This window comes from Telmatherina bonti (assembly GCF_933228915.1).
Source record: "Telmatherina bonti genome assembly, chromosome: 8".
Classification (NCBI taxonomy): domain Eukaryota; kingdom Metazoa; phylum Chordata; class Actinopteri; order Atheriniformes; family Telmatherinidae; genus Telmatherina; species Telmatherina bonti.
In genome coordinates, this window is record NC_136626.1 from 14,093,092 (window position 1) to 14,114,330 (window position 21,239).

The window sequence follows — 21,239 nt, forward strand, 5'->3', positions numbered from 1 at the left end:
GGTCTACAGTTAAACGGTGATCATGCACACATCAATTCATGGTCTGCTTGGGTTCACTAGACTTTTGCATTTACATTACACTAAATCTTATAGTTATGTTTAAAGGTAAGAAACCTGGTCTTATAGTATGATCTTTGTGTCACTTTAAAGACACAGCTCAGGAGTCACTGTTAAATCCTTGAATGGATTTTAATGTAAAGCCGAAATTTCCTTTTTTTTCCCCATTTTTTTTCTTAGCCATTTTAACTATGTAGGGTGTGTCTTTTAAGTATCTGTGTGTGTTTGTGAATGTTGTACGCCTCTGTGTTTTCCATAGAAGGTTAATTAAAGCCAACAAGCCTGTCACTGATTGATGAGCCGCGACTCCGCTCCACAAACTCCACTCCAGAATTTAAAATCTTCCTTCTAACTCTGTTGGGCTGCCCTGAAGGGAACAGAGCCCTACACACACACACATACACTCACACAGCATGGAGAGGAAGTATAGTCTGTGAGACTACAAACAGTCCGCAAAGAGAGAGCAGTGAGAGAGTGGAGTGTGTGAGAGTGTGAACAAGGGCTGAAAGAGTTCCGTGATGTGACGTGTGAATCGCTGCTGATATTGCTACCGTGTGTAACATGAGTGTGTGGAGAAAGAGTCCGGATACCTTGCTGCATTTATTTGGGTGCCTGATGGATAATCTGCTGAGTAACTTTCTTTTCTTTCCCAGAGCTTTTGTAGCTTATTCAGCTTGAATTAGTCATGTTTTGCTGTCTCCATAAGAGGACAGTAGTAGCAGTTTGTGAGATTATGTGTATATGAGTTTAGGAATAAGTGTGTGCTCCTGTGCTGGTTATGGTGCTATTTAAAACATTGTGTGACAATTCTGTAAGTAGCGTGTGCACGATGCTTCGGTTTTGAAAGTAACACTTTTAGAAAGATGTATTTGCGGTCACACAAGTGATGGTGTGTGCCGGGTAGTGTGTGCATGACTGAGTGTGTGTGTCGGGGAAATGTACCGGCGTTCACCCTGTGCCAGAGGAAGGGTTTATTTTGACTTCAGTGAAGAGGTCATCAGGAGACTCCATGCCAGCAATCATGGCCATACGCACAGGTTAGGACACACGTACAAATACACACACATATTTCATGCTGTTTCACACGTTGCTTTTGTTGAAGTATTTATTCATTCAGTCTCGCTCAACTTTGACTCTGTCTAAATCATTAACTAAAACACACTTTCAAAATGCTTTATTTAAAGAAATCTTTATTGTTCATGGTTTGTTGTCTTGCCTCCTGTTGCTGTGTGTCTTTGCCGATCACCTGGTATGTGATTAGATGTGCCGTCACATGTTTGGGGGAGAAAATCCCACTAGGTTCGACTGGTTTAGGGGTGCAACTGTTGAACAGGTTGTCTGCTGTTTTTCAGTTCGTCTGCAATGCAAATAAGTGTTGGGGTTGATTTGTTTGTTATCATTACTACTTTTTTAGCTGCTGTTTAGGCTATATATATAGCCTGGTCTGTGCTGCACCACATGACCTGAAAGATATAACTACAAAAAGCAAAATGCATCATGACATTGAAGGATCTGCGAAAACCTCAGCCTTTAGCAACTGTTGTATGTTTGACATTGTTGTCATGCAGGATTTATTGTCCACTAGCCAACATCACTGTCCAGTTTTTTTCTGTAGAACATCATAGGGTCAGTATATGGGATATATTGTTCTGTACTTGAACAGTAAAAGATTCGTTAAAGCTTTTTTTTTTGTGAAATACTGGTGAGTTAAACATTTTCAAACCTAAACATCTTATAAAAATGAAGTAAGGGAATAGACTGTACATAGTTGAACTTGTTTGCTTTTCTTAGCAAAGAGGTTTGTGATAGCTGCTGTTGTGAATCGGCTCTGCATGGATTAAAGTAAAATTCAATAAATGTCATCCCAAAGTACATCATGAAGAAGGGCAAGAAGAGCTAATTCCTCTCATAGGGTCTTAAAGTGTAATGAAAAAACACACGTAGTGTTTAAAAGAAGAAAAAAAAAAAAAAATAGGCCGAGTCGCTTCCCAAGAGAACTGTTGGTTTTGTGGCGCAGCTGAGGACACAAGCTGGTGTTTTGGAATAACTTCTTGATAAAGTTGGAAAATCTGAAATTTACCTTTAATTCCAAGAGTCTAAAATGTACTGAGCAAGTTGTGGACGTTACGGTTTCTGTGTGGATGCAGAAAAAACTTTAGTTTCTTTAAGCTTTTTAAGCAAAATAGGAGAACTAGAATATACATTCATGGATGTCAGGAGATGTCTAACATTCACCTCTGTGAATGACAGTTTCCTGTGGAAAGTACTGTAATGTATTGAAAGGAGAAGTAAACAGGTGGTACACAGTACTCTGCTACATGTCTGAATCATTAGACAGGTAGATAAAAGTCACGTTAGCTTTGGGGAATAATTACTCCATGACAGTTTTTTTTGTTTTTTTTTTTACATGTCGGTGTGCGTGAGCTTGTATGTGGTTTTGTTTGTTTATAACATATTTACACACATGCCGCTGCCTGTGTGCATGCATTAGCCTACATAGTGTGACTATTTCTCGCAGATCCAGCCAGTACAGATAATCTTCCAGAGAAGTGGGCTCAGCTAAATATCTGGTCAGTGACCCGTGTTCCTGTGGCATAATAACAAAGATTAGGGGTCCTTTGATCAAAACAAAAGATTTGGTTGCTGCAGGGTCCCTTTTTATATGTTAAATCTCAAGCTAGCATCACTATGAAGTAATTATTTTCTGAGTTGTAAATGCCTAAATTTAATTCATGTCACTGTTTTTTTTTTTTTGTTTGTTTTTTTAAAAAGCCAATTGACTACGTTGACTACATTGGACAATTAAAACATTATTCCCATAACATGTTTATAACAGGTTTTAAATACTTTCAGTATATTTAATATATCAGCTGTTGGGTGAATTGGCTTCATTTGCCTGAAAATGTGGTCTGTATCCATAAAAAAAAAAAAAAGCTTACAATCAACAGTATATTTAACTGAAGGGAACACGCGTAAGCCTCAGGATGCGCTTTAGCTTCATCTTGCATTTCGTTACATGCTGAATAGCTGTCAGAATATAAAGACAGACTTCTTTTCAGTTTAGTGACCCAGTTTTCTTTCCAGACAAGACTTTGAATAGCTGTGTTTTGTGCTTGCTTGCCCATGGGTGGAGTACAGTGCTGCATTGTAGCGTTTTGTGGTTCAGGAGTATTTTGTTTACTGTGCACTTTACTTGCAGTATAATACGTTGTCATGGAGATGCATACACAGAAAAATGCAGTGAAGTAAGTAGCCCTAAGTCTGCTTTGGTTATGTGGTTTGGGCTTCAGAATTTTTGAGTGACTGGTGAAAGCTGAAAAGAGGTGCTGCTGTGAAGTGGGCTTGATGATGGTGATGATGGTGATTGCAACAATTAAAATAATGGCAAGTAGGTAAGGCCGAAAAAACCTGATCAAATAATGAGATAATCACAACAATTGAAACAACGGTGACTTTGGGGTTGGTAATGATGATGATCATTATATTTGGGACCGTGGGGATTAGACTCAAGCTTTAAAACAGGAATGTCAAAAGCATTTCAGCAATCAAAGTGTGCCGATTAGTGAACAGCATAATAACCAATAATGAAAACAAACATTTTTTTTCCCCTTGCTTGAGTGCAAAGTACAAGTACAATGTCAAAATGGTTACATTTTCAGGAAACATAAACAACCCAAATTTCTTTTAGCAATATGTGTATGAAATACATTTTGTAGCTCATATTAAATTTTTAATGATGAAATATTCAATTATAAATATGTAGAACTTTTTGTATTTTGTTTTAAACTTCATATGTAAAAATATTTTGTATAAACCTAATTTTTATTTTTTATATATATTTTATTTGTTTTATATATTTACTTATTTACATGTAAATTAAAATTTACAGATCTAAATTGATCTGAAATCACAATATATTTAATCCCAGGTGTCAGAAACTGGGAAAAAGACTTTCACATCAAAATGAGTAACTTTTCAAGAGTTAGTTTTTCTTTTTTTTATTATATATGTACATACCTGTACATTTCTACATCTGTGTAGTAATTTTGACCAACTGAACTGGCTGAATAGATAAGAAAGATTATGCTCCTGCTTTGAAGGGTTTGATTTTTTTGAATGCAGAAAATGCAGTCTTCATATGGATAAATTAGTAATTGCAGTTACTTTTGGAAATAATACACACACAAAAATGCAGTTAATGTTTTTGTCATTTTCACATTTCACAAATTCATCCTGAAGACCATATTGGGCGTCTGCAGTAGGCCAGTTCTGACCCCTGAGCTTTATGTCCAAACCTTGCACTCTCTATAGAAACCACTGGATTATAGATATACTAGAAGCCAAATGCAAACACAGTGAAATTACTTTATCACCAGAAGTGTTCATCTCATGCTGCTGCATCATCAGTGAAGAGTGTTTTACTGAATCTAGTCACTGTGGACTAAGTTTATGCTTTGCAGCAGCTAAATATGTAGGAAATACTGTGAAATGTTAAATTCATTTTAAATTTTCTTCCTGCCATCTTCCTGCCATCCATCAATCCATTTTTACATGAGAAGAATGTAGATATTTGATCGTACTAAATGAAAATACTCAAAATAAGTACAGACAACTTCAGATTGTATCTAGGATAAAAAAAAAAAAAATGTGTTCAGAAACTTTCTTGCACAGTTCTAACTTTAACTTCCACCACACAGCGTTGACGTTTGTGTGTGCAAGAATTAGGGGTCAGGGACTGAGACCGCCTGAGCACAGATGCAGCTCTGTAATTTACCAGCTCAGGGATGTTTTTCTTATTAAAGCAACTACTTAGCCCCCCTACCCCCATTTTTCACTCAGCCTCTGCCATCAGTTTTTATCCATGGACTCTTAATTTCTCATTTGGAAACCTGATGCAGCAGCATCATTATATGCCAACCACCGTCACTCGTTGATGTAGTACGGTACCCCACTTGTCTCACTTACACAAACACTCACACAGCTGCAGCCCCCATGCCTTCATCATCATCACCTCTTTCATCTCACCTCAGGACTGTTTAGTGTTTCCTTATGTGACATGAGGATTGTGTATTTAGACTGTAAATCATGTTGAATGAGAGCATCTGCTGGATGACTTTGTACCTAAATGTGCATGTATAATGACTCGGCACAGACCATGATTGCGTTAGTGGCCTCGTTTCTATTAATAAATCCTGTCTCTACTTGAACTCCTGAGTCTTCTCCTTTTTTTGGCTGCAGAAGACAAGAGCTTGGATGTTTAATTTCTGTGTAAAAGACAAACGGTGAATGTTGGCATAAATGAAGTGGGTGAATTTTAGGAAGAAAATGCAAAGTCAATATAAGTACACAGTATATACTCAGTATATCCACTAGCCTCTTTCTTTTAAATAATTAAACCTTAGGTAACTTTATACATCTAATCCACTACATTTCAGAGAGTAAATCATGTGTCTTTCCATACTCGTGTATTTGTTAAACAGCTTCTGTTCCACATTACAGTAAATAGTCTTAGCATACGTCACACTATTAAAGAAGCAAGTTTCCGTCATTTTAGCCTCTGAAATTTTACAAAAAGCCGTCTGTAGTTTAGGTCATAGTTCAGATGTCTTATCAGAATGTCAACAAGCTGTTCGGAAAAGAAAATGTTACTGCACCTAAAACCCTACTGTTAATGGTAATCTGTTTGCCCTGCAGAAATATTAAAAGCCAAAGTCATACAAACCCAGATGATAATTTGCAAGTATATCAGAGATCACAAATTCCAACCCTCCTGTCCCCCAGGCTACAACACACCCGACTGAATGAATGAATCATTGTACAGAATGCACACATGCTGTTGGATCCATTTTATCTGAATCAGGTATGTTGGAGCAGAGAAATGAGAAGAAGAAGAAAAGAAAAAAGCTGATAATAACAGAGTAACCACAAGAGATGCTGCACCTCCCTTTATCATTTTATTTCTGTAAACTTACATAATAAATAAAGTACTGTTACTTCTTATTATCAGTTTCAGAGGTGAATTGATACTACCAGAAAATTCTTTTTAGTCATGTAAATAAGACAAGTCATCCAAAATTATCTGAAAGTAAAAGAAACACAGTTCAATATTGTTAAGACTTTATTTATTACCTTATTCTTGCATTTTTTTTTTTTTTTTGCCTTTTTTGCTGTTTGGGAACAAAAGACAAAGTCATGCAGACACAACGCAGTGCCACCACTCACTTGTCCTTGCCACGTATTTTTCATAAAAAAAATTGTACGAACCATTTGTGAGAGCAGCATGGACTATGAGGCATTATGTAGCTGCATCCTCAACATTAAAATAAAAACAGGAATAAGATTTTAGTTGTCATGTTAAAATCAGTTTTTACAATCAATGACTAACACGTTCGTGTCTCGATCATGATGTGAACTGAACCCTTCTGACATTATGGGATCATATTAGCTCATGCATTGGGAAGCGTTTGTGCAGTTTTAAAGTGCCTCAGGTAATTACCCATTTTTAGACATTTTTGTTGCAGATTAAATAAAGGAGCTTCTATTGCAGCTTCTATTTTGGTTCAGTCTGATGGAATTAGTCACTCGGCTCATCAGTTCTTTTACAGTATTTCAGAGCTCTGGCACATTTCATACAGCCAGCTGGTTGGACAAAAAAGATGCTTTGAGGATCTTCTCTCTGTGTCTGTTTCTTCTTCAGAGCCAAATTATTTGCAATAATGGCAAGTCGTGGTTGTCATATTTCTTTGTGCAACATTACAGATGTTTTCGACCCAGCACTGCTTAACGTTACTCATTGTAGTCATCTGAAAGCAGAGCAGAACAAATTTATACCTGGTTTGAAGTTAAGTTGGGTAAGAGAAGGAAAAAACAGGAGATGTTTCCATGGCACCTCTGTTTGCTCAGCCCAGCAGACAAAGGGTCACTGGTTTCCTCTCACCATACAGGAAGGAAGAGATTAATCCAGAGGGTAAGAAAGCTTTTTTCTTTTTCCCTGTCTGGGACACTTAAAGTGTCCTTTTTTTTCTACAAAGCATAAAAAATTCTTGTGGCCAAGTCTGAGCTGTGGTCACTTTTCCTCTCCATTTGAGATGGCTTTTTTTCTTCTGTTATGAGGGGAAAAAACATGTGTTTAATAGGAGAGGTGTTTCTTATGTATCAGTACTTAAAGGACTACTGTACAACTAGAACCAGGAGTTTTACTTATCCATGTGCAGGAACTAAATTAGAACTGAACACTTTTATGACTTCATCTTATTTTGGAAATATGAGTTTAAACAGCGACACTGGTGTATAATCATTCCTTTATACAGATCACCTTTAAATTTGTGAAGATTGCCAAATATTAAACTACAGTTATGACTTGTTTTGTCTACCTGTTAAACCTGTGACCTTTTCCATACTCACGTGTACCAGTAATAGTTTCTAACATGATTTTCAGAAGCAACATGAAATCTGTTTTAAGGACAAAGTAAAAGACCAAGTGGTCAACATGGTGGAGCATGACTGTTACATGTGCCTCATGAACACATCTAAGTTATGCTTCTCTGTTGAGGATCAGTTTGTTCTCGAGCACAGTATGTCAATAAAAAACAGTTCCTGCTGACAGAAGTGGTTTTGCTGTTTTCTTAGGAAGTAATCTGCAACCCACCATAATTTTTGGTTATTAAAAGAAAAACTGTGCAGCCACACCACCTAAACTTAAAAACAAATAATTTGCTCATAACAAGCTAAAACACCACATGAATTTACAGGCTGGTTGTCAAAACCTGACCAGACAGAAGGAGCTCACGCTTGTTAGTGGCATTTATTGAACTAAATTGAGTCTTGAATGGTCACAAACCAGAAAGAATTTGATCCAAACTGGAAAATTAAAACTGGAAAATTAAATGGCCAACATCTTTATGACCTGGTCACCCTCGTCTTATTAACTCATTCCAGTTTCAATGGGATGCTCTTCTTCTGAACAGGCTCACATATTGACTGGATTTTAGGCAAATAATAAAATGTTGAAAGCATCACAACCGTTTCAATTCGTTTTCCTAGCCTGGCACACCAGACTGGAGCGCTCTATATATTCAATACAGAGCGACTCAGTCTGGAGTCCCTCCCCTTCGTGGAGATTCACATCGGTCTCTGATTGGTTGATCGGAAGAGACTCTTGCCTCTTGCCTTGCGTTAACACGTATTCTTCAAAACATTCAAGATGTCGCTTTGACGTAGCGACATTACTGGTTGCCGTACATGACGTTTAAATGACTAGGAACATTAGCCTGTTGTGCCAGACTGGAGCGCTCTATATATTCAATACAGAGCGACTCAGGTCTTCTTTATGTCTTCTGTACTGCACGCCATGTTTATTTTCTTCTGCTTTCGCTCTACTGAACACTTCCAGACATTGTAGGCTGCTGCGTCACATCCGCCATTTTTCTGATTGGTTTACTCCATGCTTGTTTGTCCCGCCCTAGAAATCCATTGATGCGAGAGAGTCCCCGGACTCTACGCTGGTACAGCGAGAGAGTCTGGCTGGCCAGGTTATTGTTTTCCTTCTATAACTGCTAAAATTTGATGACTGTTACGAGAAAATAATGGGCACTGAGTCTGGCAAACATGTTTCTCAACGTTATTTTTATTTGTCTTGTGAAATGAATTTTACTAATTAGATCAGTGTTCAGCGGTGGAAAGAGTCGTTGCAGCACCTCCAGAGCTTAAAGAGAAATAGGATGAGGAGGAGCCACTTTCAGGAGCCATAAAGCTGCTTCATAAGCTCTTTGTTTCTTCCACTGACTCTTTCATATCCTGGTGGAAAGTATGTACTCTTATTTTTTAAATGGGCATCTTCTTTCAGCTCAGATTCCCACCAGACTCTTTCAGCTTTATCTGGCCCAAATAATCTACACAAGATTTTGCCATTGTATATCTGCTGTTGCATAAATACATTGTTTACAGTATAATTAGTAATAATGTTAGAAAAATGTTTCAACATAAATAGTTTTAAATAAAGAAATGGATCTTTTGAATTCACCGTCTAGTGACAGTTGTGTCAAGTTACACAAAATCTTCATGTGTTGTGGTGTTAGTATCACGTGCCATGAGCAAGACGACGACACTTAGTCGGTTTCTCAGTCGCAGCAAATGTTCTGGAATATTTCCAGCTTTCTTTGGATGTTGTCTCAATACAGCTACGTTTAAAGGCTGAAAAATAATCAATGTGATTCTGTTCATATTTAATTATTCCAGTATTTATTCAAACAACTTGGAGACCATTTTTCCCCCAAAGTTTCCTTTTCTGGTGACAGCAGCTCTTGTGTGACTGCAAGGTCTCAGCAAATAAAAGCAACTTGGTTGCCTTTATCGCTTCCACCTAAAATGAGCTCGTCTCACAAAGTCAGTTGTAATACCTTTATTTATAGACAGGAGTTTTCCAGCCTGGGATTTAGAATTTCTGCCAAACTACCTAAAATATATATATATATATATATTTTTCTTTTGGTGGATTATGTTCACAGCTGTTAAAAGGTATCAAAATAATCCCAAAGTAATCTTCTCTTGCCAATATAATACCAGATTCAGATGTTTTGCATCCATCATCAGTTACATTAGCCTGTAAACATGTTCAGCAAACCGTGTTGTGAAATTAACAACAATCTTTAGAATATCAAATTTCAGATATACAAAAAGATGTGTCAGATCAGATTATTACAGTAATCTGATTACTCTTTCTTACAATTTTGTGCTGCAGACATAAATTGCATGTTAAGTCTTCTATGTAGTGCATGTCTTCTTAACATGACATGTGTTTGTATATCATCAAACCCTCAAAGGCAACAGTGTTGAATTTTGTTGTATTTCAATCTTAAGTACTGTTGTATATCATGTTACACTTTATGTCAATCGTCTAAAAATTCTAGAAGTACTGTTTTTCCCAAAGTGTGTCGATTCCGATACACACTCAGATAAAATCAAACAGGATACTGAGTACAACACGATTGTCTCAAAGCTGGGAAGTGGAGTCATTTCCTTGGAAATAAAGCAAATATTTTCACAAATATTGTCACTGTTAAGACTGTGACAGCAGTTCATCCCTAACCATTCAGTCTGAATTATACTGATATCTATTTGACAAGATAGGCTCCTTCTAAACCATAACAAAAGAGATTCATTCATTTTCCGAACCGCTTATTCCAATTCAGGGTCGCGGGGAAGCTGGAGCCTATCCCAGCCGGCTTTGGGCGACAGGCAGGGTACACCCTGGACAGCTCGCCAGTCCATCGCAGGGCCACACACAGAGAGACGAACAACCACACTCACGCTCACACTCACTCCTAGGGACAATTTAGAGTGACCAATTAACCTATCATGCATGTCTTTGGATGGTGGGAGGAAGCCGGAGTACCCGGAGAGAACCCACGCATACACGGGGAGAACATGCAAACTCCACACAGAAAGGCCACTGACCAAACCAGCCAAGGATCGAACCAGCGACCTTCTTGCTGTGAGGCCACAGTGCTAACCACTGTGCCACCGTGCAGCCCCAAAAGAGATTCATTAATTTAATAAATATTGATACTCTTTTATTAAACAATTGGTCAAACCAAGTTAATATGTGTTTTAGAGCTTTTGGCAAGTCATGTCATTGCTAATCATTCGTTACTACTTTATTAACTATATATTAACTATGGACTTTAAAAAGAAACTATTTACCTGCGCTTTCAATATTTATAAAATCAAATGTTATGGATTAAACATTGTTAATAATAAAATATTGCAGCTAATTTGGACAGCCTAGAAAAAGCCCAATTAAAAATGTTAACATTTCTCCAGTTTGCTCAGTAATAAAATGTTTTTCTGAGTTTTTTTTAGTTTCTAAACTTTCTAAAAAAAAAAAAAAAAAAAAGGTATAATTGATCAAATTATGATTGATACAATCAATATAATTTCTTATGTTTTTATTATGCATACAGCTGGTCAGTTCACACAGTAAAAGAAACAAACAAGCATGCATGAGCAGGAATAAAGTGTAAGAACTATCTGCACTTTACTCAACATTGATCGTTCTGATCTAATCTGATCTGATCGTTCTGATCAGATTGTTCGCAACTGAAACTGGCTACAAAGGAAGCTGCTTTTAATGGGAAAAAACTCTGTGGTGTGGATATTGCTACTGTTGTCATAGTTTAAAACTGAAGAAGATTTGCATCTGTGGATTAATCTCATGGTAAAAGCCAAAAGACATGAACAAATAAACAGAGGGAACATCTATTTCTGTCACTGCCATCCAGTTATGGCGTCTTTACTCAGTCGCCGTACTCGTCGCTCAGATTCAGCTGGGTCATGGGAAAATGATTTGTCATGTTTTTAGCAAATAATTTTGCGGTCAGAAGGAGCACTTCCTGATTGTTTTAAAGGAACATGACAGCATAAACACAACTTTCTTGCTTTGCAGCCAAATGATTGTAATTGGTTAGAAAACAAGCCATATCAGGGAATTTCTGTTAAGGTGTTTTTATTACTTGACTGAAAAGTTACAGATAAGACCATATGGAAAGAAATCCTATCACAATTTTTTGTCATGAGTCCCACTGTCGCTTTGATCCTGTAATCCCTGTTCACACATGGTCAGATTCCATAAGACCATGTTTGTTTGGCTTGTCATTTCTCCTCTATCAGGGAAGTTCACAAGCGTAGCTTTCTTTATCATCATTCTTATCTTTCCTACTTGCTTCAAGTTAAGAGAGATTTTAACTTTGGTAGTCTAACACAAAAAATGTTTATAATAATGTGCAAGATCCAAGAGCAGCTGGTGACTGGCGTCTATATCAACTTAAAAGGGGTGGCATGGGTGAATGGTTGGAAAGCGCTTTCCCCGACAAATGCTGTAATCCTTTGCACCGCCAGGACTCCCCCAAACATTTATTTGTATCCAATCTAACTTTTTTTTGTTGTTTTTTTAGGACTTAAGTCTTGGATGTCCCGTCTGTTGTGTTGAGTAGATTATTGTTGCTTATAGTTTTTTGGCCTTTGGTAATTACTTAAAATAACATTTATGAAGAGTTTGAGTAAACCTGCTATTGATTTGTACATAATTATAGTTAATCATCTCTGCTTTAGTCTTGACATTTCTGAGCTTTCAAACACATCTCTGTCATCATTCTGCTAATAGAGCCGTGGAAGGAGAAGCTTTAAAGCCAAGAAAACAAGTGGACGTTTGAGTTCCCAGAGGTATTAAATGATCTTTCGGGGTGTATATTTAGCTTTCCCCCAGGGTCTCATCAGTAAGGCGGGTGGGTTGACGTCAGCGCCACCTGGGGATCAACAAGACCAAAAATTGGCATCTTCGTCTCACAGAAGAGTCATAATACAATTTGTTCTAAAAAACGAAAACAAAAAAAAGAATATCAGGCAGTCCTTAAAAGTAGACCTTCCCCTCATATCAAGAATACTTTATTCATCACCATTTTTATTTATTTTTTGTTATCAATATGTGAATAAATTATCAACAAATCTTGTTCTGGGGTTGTATTTGTGAAGTTTAATTTATTTCATTGTTTTATGAATTGTTTGTTTTGTTTTTAATAATTTTATTACTTAATTTATTTTATTCTTCTTGTCCAAAATATAACACATCTTTTTTGTAATTATGATTGTATTATTCAGTCAGTCAATGAAAAATAAACCCCCTTTTTTCTTTTTTCTTTTTTTTAAATAATGTCTTGTCCAGCATTTAAAGCTGAGGTTGGTAATCTTGCTCAGAGACATTTGTTTTTACTCTGGGTGAAGTGGTTCCTCGTCCTGATAGTAGTCTGTACATTTTGTAATCATGAGCAATAAGAAATATAGTCAGACTCCTCAGTTTGCTGTAAATCTGTAAAAACTCTGACCAATCAAAACATTTGGGTTGAATTGAAGTTGTTCATTTCTTATATTTCTTAAGCTTCTTTTTCTCGCTCCCCTCCTCCTCCTCCTGCAACACATACCTGATAGCCACACCCTGTGTATAAATAGCATGTTAGGAAAATACAAAGTAGTGAAGAAGAAACTCGGAAGGCAAACATGGCTGAGAAATTGCAGGAAGGCTTTCCCGACCCGGCTCGGTTTATTTGCCTCTTTCCACTAACCAGCTGAGAAAGAAAGAGAAAATTGTTGGTGGAAAAAGTAGCGAACTAGAAAAACACTCGAAGAGCGCAAAACCTCTGCCTTGGCCTTTAAAAAAATTCTTGTTTCCAAACTGTGATCTGGATCATCACCAAAATTAAAATCAGTTCTTCTTTTTCACATTTCCAAGAACTCCTGAAAATTTTAATAAAATCTGTCCATTATGTTTTGAGTTATGTTGAACAAAAACAGATAAACACCGGTAAAAACATAACCTCCTTGTTGTAGGTAAGAAAAAAGCCTTGGATCTTGCAAGAAGCAAAATCAAAGGGGGAGGAGCCAAGACAGGGTGCAACTTTCACATCTTGCTAGTTCCCCAACATCACCTACCCCAGCTTTAAGCAAGCAGAATGATGATCTGGATGCCGTGTTCTGCTGAGCAAATTTACTTTGCCAAGGGGAGCTTTATAAATATAATGATCCCTTTGATATTCTTAATTTTTATTTTATTTTTCTATTTATTTTGCATATTTGTTCATTTTACAGAGTTTGTACTGCTGGACTGGAGCAGAGAGGTTAGAAAAGGTACAGAGAGACAACCGAAAAAAGAGAAAACACTTCTAAAAGAAACAAAAAAAAACATTTTAAGAACTGTAGGTGACATGTCCCCTTATAAAGAAATGGGTAAAAGGTTTGATGGGCAATGGTGAGGTTATTTCTATATCCAGCATTTAGTAATAGCAGCACATGAGAGCAATGTGAGACCAGTTACAGTTAAACCAGTTCAGGTTTACACTGTTGTGATAAATGGACTTAGAGTATTTCACTTTAAAGTTACTGTTTCTTGTAAATCTCATTTTATTAGATGGATAAAAAAAAGAAAATCTTTGGGAACAGGGATGGCATACAGGAATGACTGATTCTTCCTGATTTATCTGAATACTTGTTCAGACAGATGGGCCTTGAAGGCATTTCCTGGCCTTCATGAACATTTATGCCTTTGAATTTTCTTTGTGCACATGATCCAAGGCATCAAAATTCATGGAAAGCCTTCAATGTTTGTTGATAAATAAAGAAAGAGTGGACATTGGGAAATCTTTTTAAGTAGGTTTGACAGGGCTGTTACCACAACTGGTCATGTGACGTCGACACAAAGCAGTGGGTTGACCTGAGGGCAGAGCTGTCACACAGAGGATGGGAGGCATGCGTTTGTATTCCTGGTTAAGATTCACAAAGAGTTTATCTTTATTTAACTGTTGACTATTATTATTGGTACTTTTTAAAATGTACCATTATTGCATCAGGCGTAGTGAAAATAAAATTAATTTAAAAATACATTATTAATCCAGAAAAAGAAATTCCATTGTTGTAGTTTTTTTTTTAATGGAACTCAGTCAACTAAAAGGAGTGGATTGCTGCTCCAGAGGACAAAGGCTGCTGGCAGGACTGACCTCATTACTATTCTGTGTTGCAGCAAACCTGAAGATGCCTCTCATTAAACACACCCTGCTGCTGCCTCTTCGCAAATACACAAACTTACAGTGGATATGAAACATGTTGGTGCAGACAGTGAAGGACCTCCTACAGGACACTAAAGTCCTCTTTAAGACATAGAAGTCCTGTCTGTGGACAGCCTTTGTTTTGCATTTCCAGTCTAATCTGTTGTGCAGCTGAGCTTCCAGAAGTCTTCCTGTACTGGAAAAAATGCTCATCTGTCAATGAATGTAAGTAGTTTGAATTGAACTTATCTGCAATAACTTTTACAAGAATTAAGTTAATTATGTTTATTTTTTACTGTGCAGTCCACCTGACCAACACTTTGGGCTTTTTGGAAACAGCAGCTTTAGCTTTTGAAAGACAGACACTATTTGAGCATCTGAAAGCATAATTTCCCTCCTCTTACATCGGAGAGAGATTTTCTTTTTAACTGAACTCTGGATGTCCAACAGGAACCAGTGTCTGTGCTTTGGAAAAGCATCCTAAAACTCCAATACTTTAATTTGCTTGCTTTGGCACTGATGCGGATCTTAGTGTTTAAGATTGAATTTGTCCGATTTTATGTTTTGTCTCATTTACATCCTGTTTTCCTTTCTACTCTTGTTGCATGTACAGGAGCTCAAAGACAGTGTTTGCTATAATATCTGACATGCACATGAAGCAGTTCTCATCTAAAAAGCCTGAATCTGTGTTTTGTTTTTCCTATTTTTTTTTTTTTAACTACATTTAATTTAATTTCTAATACTGAAAATATCCCTGGCCAAAACTGAAGATATTTAAAATGTTACTTTAAATAGTTAAACAGCTCCAGCCTACATGTTAGCATGCTTTTTTTTTTTTTTTTTTTTTTTTAAATGTTTTTGTCCACACTCCTCATTAAGGAACATGAATATCTTACAGTAAACCAGACTGTGTTGAGGTTTCGGTCTGGTCATGCAGCAGAGGTGATCACCTGCTCTTCTGACTGATTTTGTTTTTGATTTCTTTGCCTTTTGATGGAACTTTACAAGTAAATTCTTTTTTCAGTAACTCTTTCATGCTTTCATGTTGTTTAAAGTGCAATCAGCAAACTTCTGCTGGTATGTTTGTGTGCAAAAGCTGCAACGAGGGCTGAACAAAGTAAATGGAGAAACTGACTTATGAAATCAAAGTACAGTGGAAATATAAAAATCACACACTGTTTAGCATTTATGTGGAAAGATACCAATTTTTCCTAAGAAAGCCATCCTTCTGATGACTTTTCCTGTTCTCTGTCTCTTTTCTGCCGTTTCTCAGCCACTCGTGTCATGTTTTTCCTTTTAATGTGAACGTGTGTGTCTACGTTAGGGAACATATTATGTTGGAATGTGTGACTGTAGTCAAACTCTTATCTCATCACGTGAAATAAGTTGTCCTTTTCTCCTCTGTTCCTCCTTGGTTCCAAATTCCCTGTGTTGTTGTCCTACATAATGATGACAAAAGGCAATAACCTGAAATTACTGAAAGGCTGTGGACACTTGCTATAGAGTTTGCCCCTTGTATATTATATCTGTGGACTGCAGAGCTGAGCTCTTTAAGACTTAATTCTTCCTAATGAATGCTCAATTCAGTATTTTCGTTAATTAAAAGCCATTCCACCCACACCACTATTTTTTTTTCTCAATTTATGGTAAGAGCAATAAGATGTAAATATCTTTATCAAAAAAATTGTGCTCATGTGTTTGCAGCTTTGATGTGGAGAATGGACCATCTGCCAGCTGCAGCCCTCTGGACCCACAGGCCTCCCCCGGCTCTGGTTTGGTCCTCCACACCAACTTCCCAGGACATAACCAGCGTAGAGAGTCCTTCCTTTATCGCTCTGACAGTGATTATGAGCTTTCCCCCAAGTCCATGTCACGAAACTCCTCCATTGCCTCTGAACTGTAAGTAAACACAAATTCAAATAGTTCAATTTTAAGCACAGAGACATTTGAAAAATAACCCAGATAATATTATATTTTTGTGATTTTTAACACAAAACTAAAGCCTGAATATGGCTTTTTTTTTTTTTTTTTTAAAGAACTTTTTACCTAAAAGAAAGAAAATCACTTTATTTCATGTGCCTATAGATACTACTTACTAATGCAGTGATGTGGTTGGTTTGGGGGTCCCCAGATATAAAAATATCATTCGGAGAGCTTGCAGCCAGCTTTGGTGTCACAGTAGAACTAGAACCACGAAGTAAACTTTGTTGTTAGCTGCATCCAGCAGCCGCTATTGTAGCTTTAACATTGAGTTCTACATATTCTCCTAAATGCTACATAATGCTACAAATCAAGGAACCACTTAAAAGTGCTTTAAAGGGCTTTTTTTTTTTTTTTTTTGTAAAATACACATTTACTTAATCAAACCAATTAATCTCCAGATACTTTAATAGTCTTTTTACTTTAATTTAAAAAAAAAACAAAAAAACAAAACCAAGTCCGTGATTAAAACCATCTGTACCTGTTTGCTGCCTCCCATTGGCTACCAAACATTCCTGTCAAGTCTGTCACACCCCTTCAATTCCAGGTGCTTTACCTAAAGCATCAAAAACATTACCGATGGTGCAAAGAAAGTATTAAATCATTCCATCAATTCCATCATTAGGCTTTATCTAAAAACTCTTCTAAAAACAAATCTTTAGCTTGTGTTTTTGGATTATTATTTACTATTAATCTCGATAAAAGCTTGTATGTTTTTTTTTTTTTTTTGTTCCCTTTAGCGAGATGTTTAGTTAAAATGTTTCAGACAGTAATATCATAATAGACTGCCCTCATAAAGTAACTATAAGTTAAGCAATGCAAGACAATAATAAATTTGTACTTTTAACCCTTATTAAATTCATCCCCATAAATACAAGTGCATCCCAGGATCTCACTGAACTACTGCACTGCCCTCTAGTGGACGTTCTCATGGAACTCAAACAGAAGTGGGTTTAAGGTGTTTGAAGTTTTTCACGGGCTTTACAACCTAAATTAGAAATCTTTAAGTTCATCTCTCTGGAGTGACTTTCCTGCAGGTTTTAGATGTTTCTTCACTGCAGCAAACCTGACTCACATTTATGGGTGAAGAGATCAGGAGACTTGTACTGACGAGAAGGTGTGGGAAAGAACCACTTTTTGTTCTGTGTTGTAGCAGTAAAACAACTAAAACATGGACTTGCATCTTCACACTCCCTGTGTTATGATGCCATAATATATGACATTAATGTAAAACTCAGAAAGAAGTTTTTCTTTCTTTTTTTGTTTTATATATAACTTGGACACAAAGGGTCGCTCGGATTACAACCACTCCTGTTTTTGACCTATGGCCATCCTCTAAAACGGCCCTCTCTCCACAGACCACTCCTTCAGTCAGTCATACTGACGAAGATGACAGGGTGCTTTTTAGTTACAGTGACCAACACTGACTAAACAGATTATTGAGCATTAATGGCACAGAAAAAAACAAAAAATAAATCCATCAACCCTCTGGTACTTGGTGGATTAAAAATTATTTGAAATTCTGAAAAGAAAAGAAAAAAAAAAATCTAACTTGCAGTAAAACATAAAACTCAATCTGTGTCATGTTTCAGGATTCTTCTTCTTTGCAAGATATAAAAATAGTTGAAAATCTTTAAGAAACCATATTTTTTCACCAAATGTTTGACTACATTTAGTCATGAATACTACACAGTAGGACTGAGGGACTTCAGAGTCATACAGATCGTTACTCTCCCACATTCTGAACCAAGAAAATAACAGGAAACCCTCATATGTGCTGCATGTTGTGCTTAAGGTTTTATGATTTTCACCAGATTCTTTTCTTTTGTGTTTCCAGACATGGTGATGACCTGATCGTAACTCCTTTTGCTCAGGTAAGTATTTTATCGTTACACAAAATTGTCCTTTATGTAGCCATATTTAGTAGTACAATAAAAACTGAGTTAGAAACTGTGATGGAAACTAAATGTACAAATGTTCCCACTAGATATGAAATGAGCATTTTATATAACTATTCCCTCCAGCAAAAAGTGTAAAAACGGCTATTTATTGTATTTATTGTTGTTTGGTGAAATTTACATCACAAACAAAATTTAAACAACATAAAATATATTTAAATTTCATCATTCTCATTTGACCAGGTGTAGGCAGAAGCCAATGCTTATTATACCTACCCTTCTCAAAGGCGTTGGAGATTCGTTTACTATATGTAATTTGATATAAAAAGAAAATAATTAAAAAAAACAAAATAAAAAAAAAAACATTTTTCAACACAATTTTCATCATGATCAAAGCATTCCACTTAATAAGAGGTAAGAAAATGATTAACCTTTTAAATATTGTTCCACCACATCTTGAAAATGTTTTCAAACTGTAATATGGAAGTAGCTGTTTTAGATCATCACAACAGCTGTTCCACAAAATAACCCCTTTATTAGATAAACAGTGTTCCATAATCGTCGTCCTAACTATTGGCCTCTCAAACATAAATGTTCCCCTTAAGTTATATTTTGTTTTCCTCTCTGTAAACTTTACCTGGAACAATTTTGGAATTTGATTATGTTTTACTAGATCCATAAATTTAGCAGTATACAAATCAACCAAGTCATAAAACTTCAGAACTTTGGATTGAATAAACAATTGATTACTAGGTGTATTATAAGGTGCAATATTTATCAGTCTAATAGCCTTTTTTTGTTACATAAAAATTGGCTTAGTTCTAGTTTTGTATGTATTTCCCCAAATTCCAGGAGCATATGTCAAGTATGGTGTGACAAGACAGCAATACAATAAATGCAAAGCATTTTTATTTATGATATATTGCAATTTGTAAAGGACTGCAATGATTTTTGATACTTTCTTTTGTACATTTTGTTCATGAGCTTTCCATGTCAATTTACAGTCTATAATTACTCCAAGAAATTTCATATAATTAACTCTTATTTAAACAGTGCATGAGAATAGTCCTGATTCCCTCTTCCCTCTGCCCCGTAAGGTTTTGGCAAGCCTTCGCAGTGTAAGGAATAACTTCACTGTCTTGACCAACGTCCAGTGTGCCTCCAACAAGTAAGTTTCACTGCATCAAGCTCTGCCCTCCTTTTGAGAAATAATAAGTGTAGAATCAAGGCACCGTAAGAGTTCCTGAAATTTAGTGTCTTTATGTTCTCTTTGGGTCACATTTTTATTCTTTTTTTTTCAAAAACGATTTGGAAAAGTCTTTCTTCCCACATGGCTGTGGGAACTGCGGAGGATGCAAATGGATGTGAACTTGATGTACAACTCTTGTTTTACCACAAGGTGGAAGTATTGAGCTGTAAAGGTGCTGGTGCAGGATGTGTGTGTGTGTGTGTGTGTGTGTGTGTGTGTGTGTGTGTGTGTGTGTGTGTGTGTGATGTCACAGCTGCTTCCAGCTCCACTGCTGAGCCTCTAAACTAGTCCAACAAACACACCTGTTCGTCGCCAGCTTCATCATGAAATAATGAAATTACCTGCAAAGGTTTTAACATTTTCCAAGCAGAAGCTGACAAACCAGTTCACGAAAACTGACGTAAAAGTGGGACAAAATACAGTTTTCTCCAGCATGTGTTCCTGATATACATCAAACATTTTCAATGTTCTGTAAGGACCTGGAACAGCTCAGCAGTGTCTATTTATTCTGCATTGCATCACATGCGGTTTGCTCACAACAATGCAAAATGAAAATAGTTTTAAAAAAAACTGAATTTACATGAATGATAATGATGGCAACACAGTTCTGTGGAGCTGCAGCAGCAGTCACCTCCAGCGTCGTTATTCCCAGAGGATTTGTGACTGCAGAGCCAGATTTTCTGGAAATGTGAATGTAGGCCACCTTTCTGTGTTCTGCAACGAGAGTTTGTCGTTGTGATTCAGTTTCTGAAGGTGCAGAGAGCTGTCTGCTTTATCACAGATTGTAGACACAATTTGGTGTATTAACTGCATAAAGCCAGTATGACCTACATTCAACTCTGACACCCCCACATGGTGCAGAGTGGGGACGGAGACATACAGATCTATGAGAAGATGTGCACTGATTTGTTAATATACACTTAGTCTGTTTGTTTGGATCTCAGTGATTTTGCTGTCAGCAGGTTCTTGTATATAAAAACAAAAGAGATGCAGGGTCTCTTTTTTCATCTAAGGACGGTGCTTAATGTGTTTTAGTTTGATGCAGGATTGATTGCTATCAGATTGCATTTTAATTGGTAATTAGATTTTTATTAATTTGCGTTTAAACAAATAAGCACAGGTCAACGAGAACTGGTTGTTATTATTAATGCAAAGTAAAATGTTAATGGGTGAAAAAACAGCTGAAAACTGTGTTCAAACAAAAAGTTAGTGCTGCTCTAAAGCAAACAAAAAGCTCAGATTTAACTGTTAAAATGATAGTAAAAGGACAGAGATAGTTAGTTAATTAAAATATCCAATTAAAAATCTTTAGTCTAAACAGATGTTTCTCATTCAATTGTTTTTAATATTTATTTGTAAGTGAACACATTTGCCCACTTCTTCTCTCATTGGTTGGTTGAGAGTAATTATGATTACTTTCCTAAATATATCATCTATATATCATATATTTTGATCATGTATCAC

The 21,239-nt window shown here is 36.5% G+C and overlaps 1 protein-coding gene across 1 annotated transcript in view; it reads left to right on the plus strand.

The window, feature by feature from the left end:
• Positions 1-808: 808 nt before the first annotated feature.
• The window catches only part of pde4ba (phosphodiesterase 4B, cAMP-specific a), a 67,636-nt gene continuing 47,205 nt past the window's right edge, over positions 809-21,239 (plus strand). Inside the window, exons 1-4 of the mRNA XM_079244865.1 lie at positions 809-1,094; positions 16,353-16,547; positions 18,466-18,502; positions 19,624-19,694. Of these exons, the coding sequence (XP_079100991.1) occupies positions 994-1,094; positions 16,353-16,547; positions 18,466-18,502; positions 19,624-19,694 (404 nt within the window). The 5' untranslated portion in view covers positions 809-993. The remainder of the gene's footprint in view (positions 1,095-16,352; positions 16,548-18,465; positions 18,503-19,623; positions 19,695-21,239) is intronic.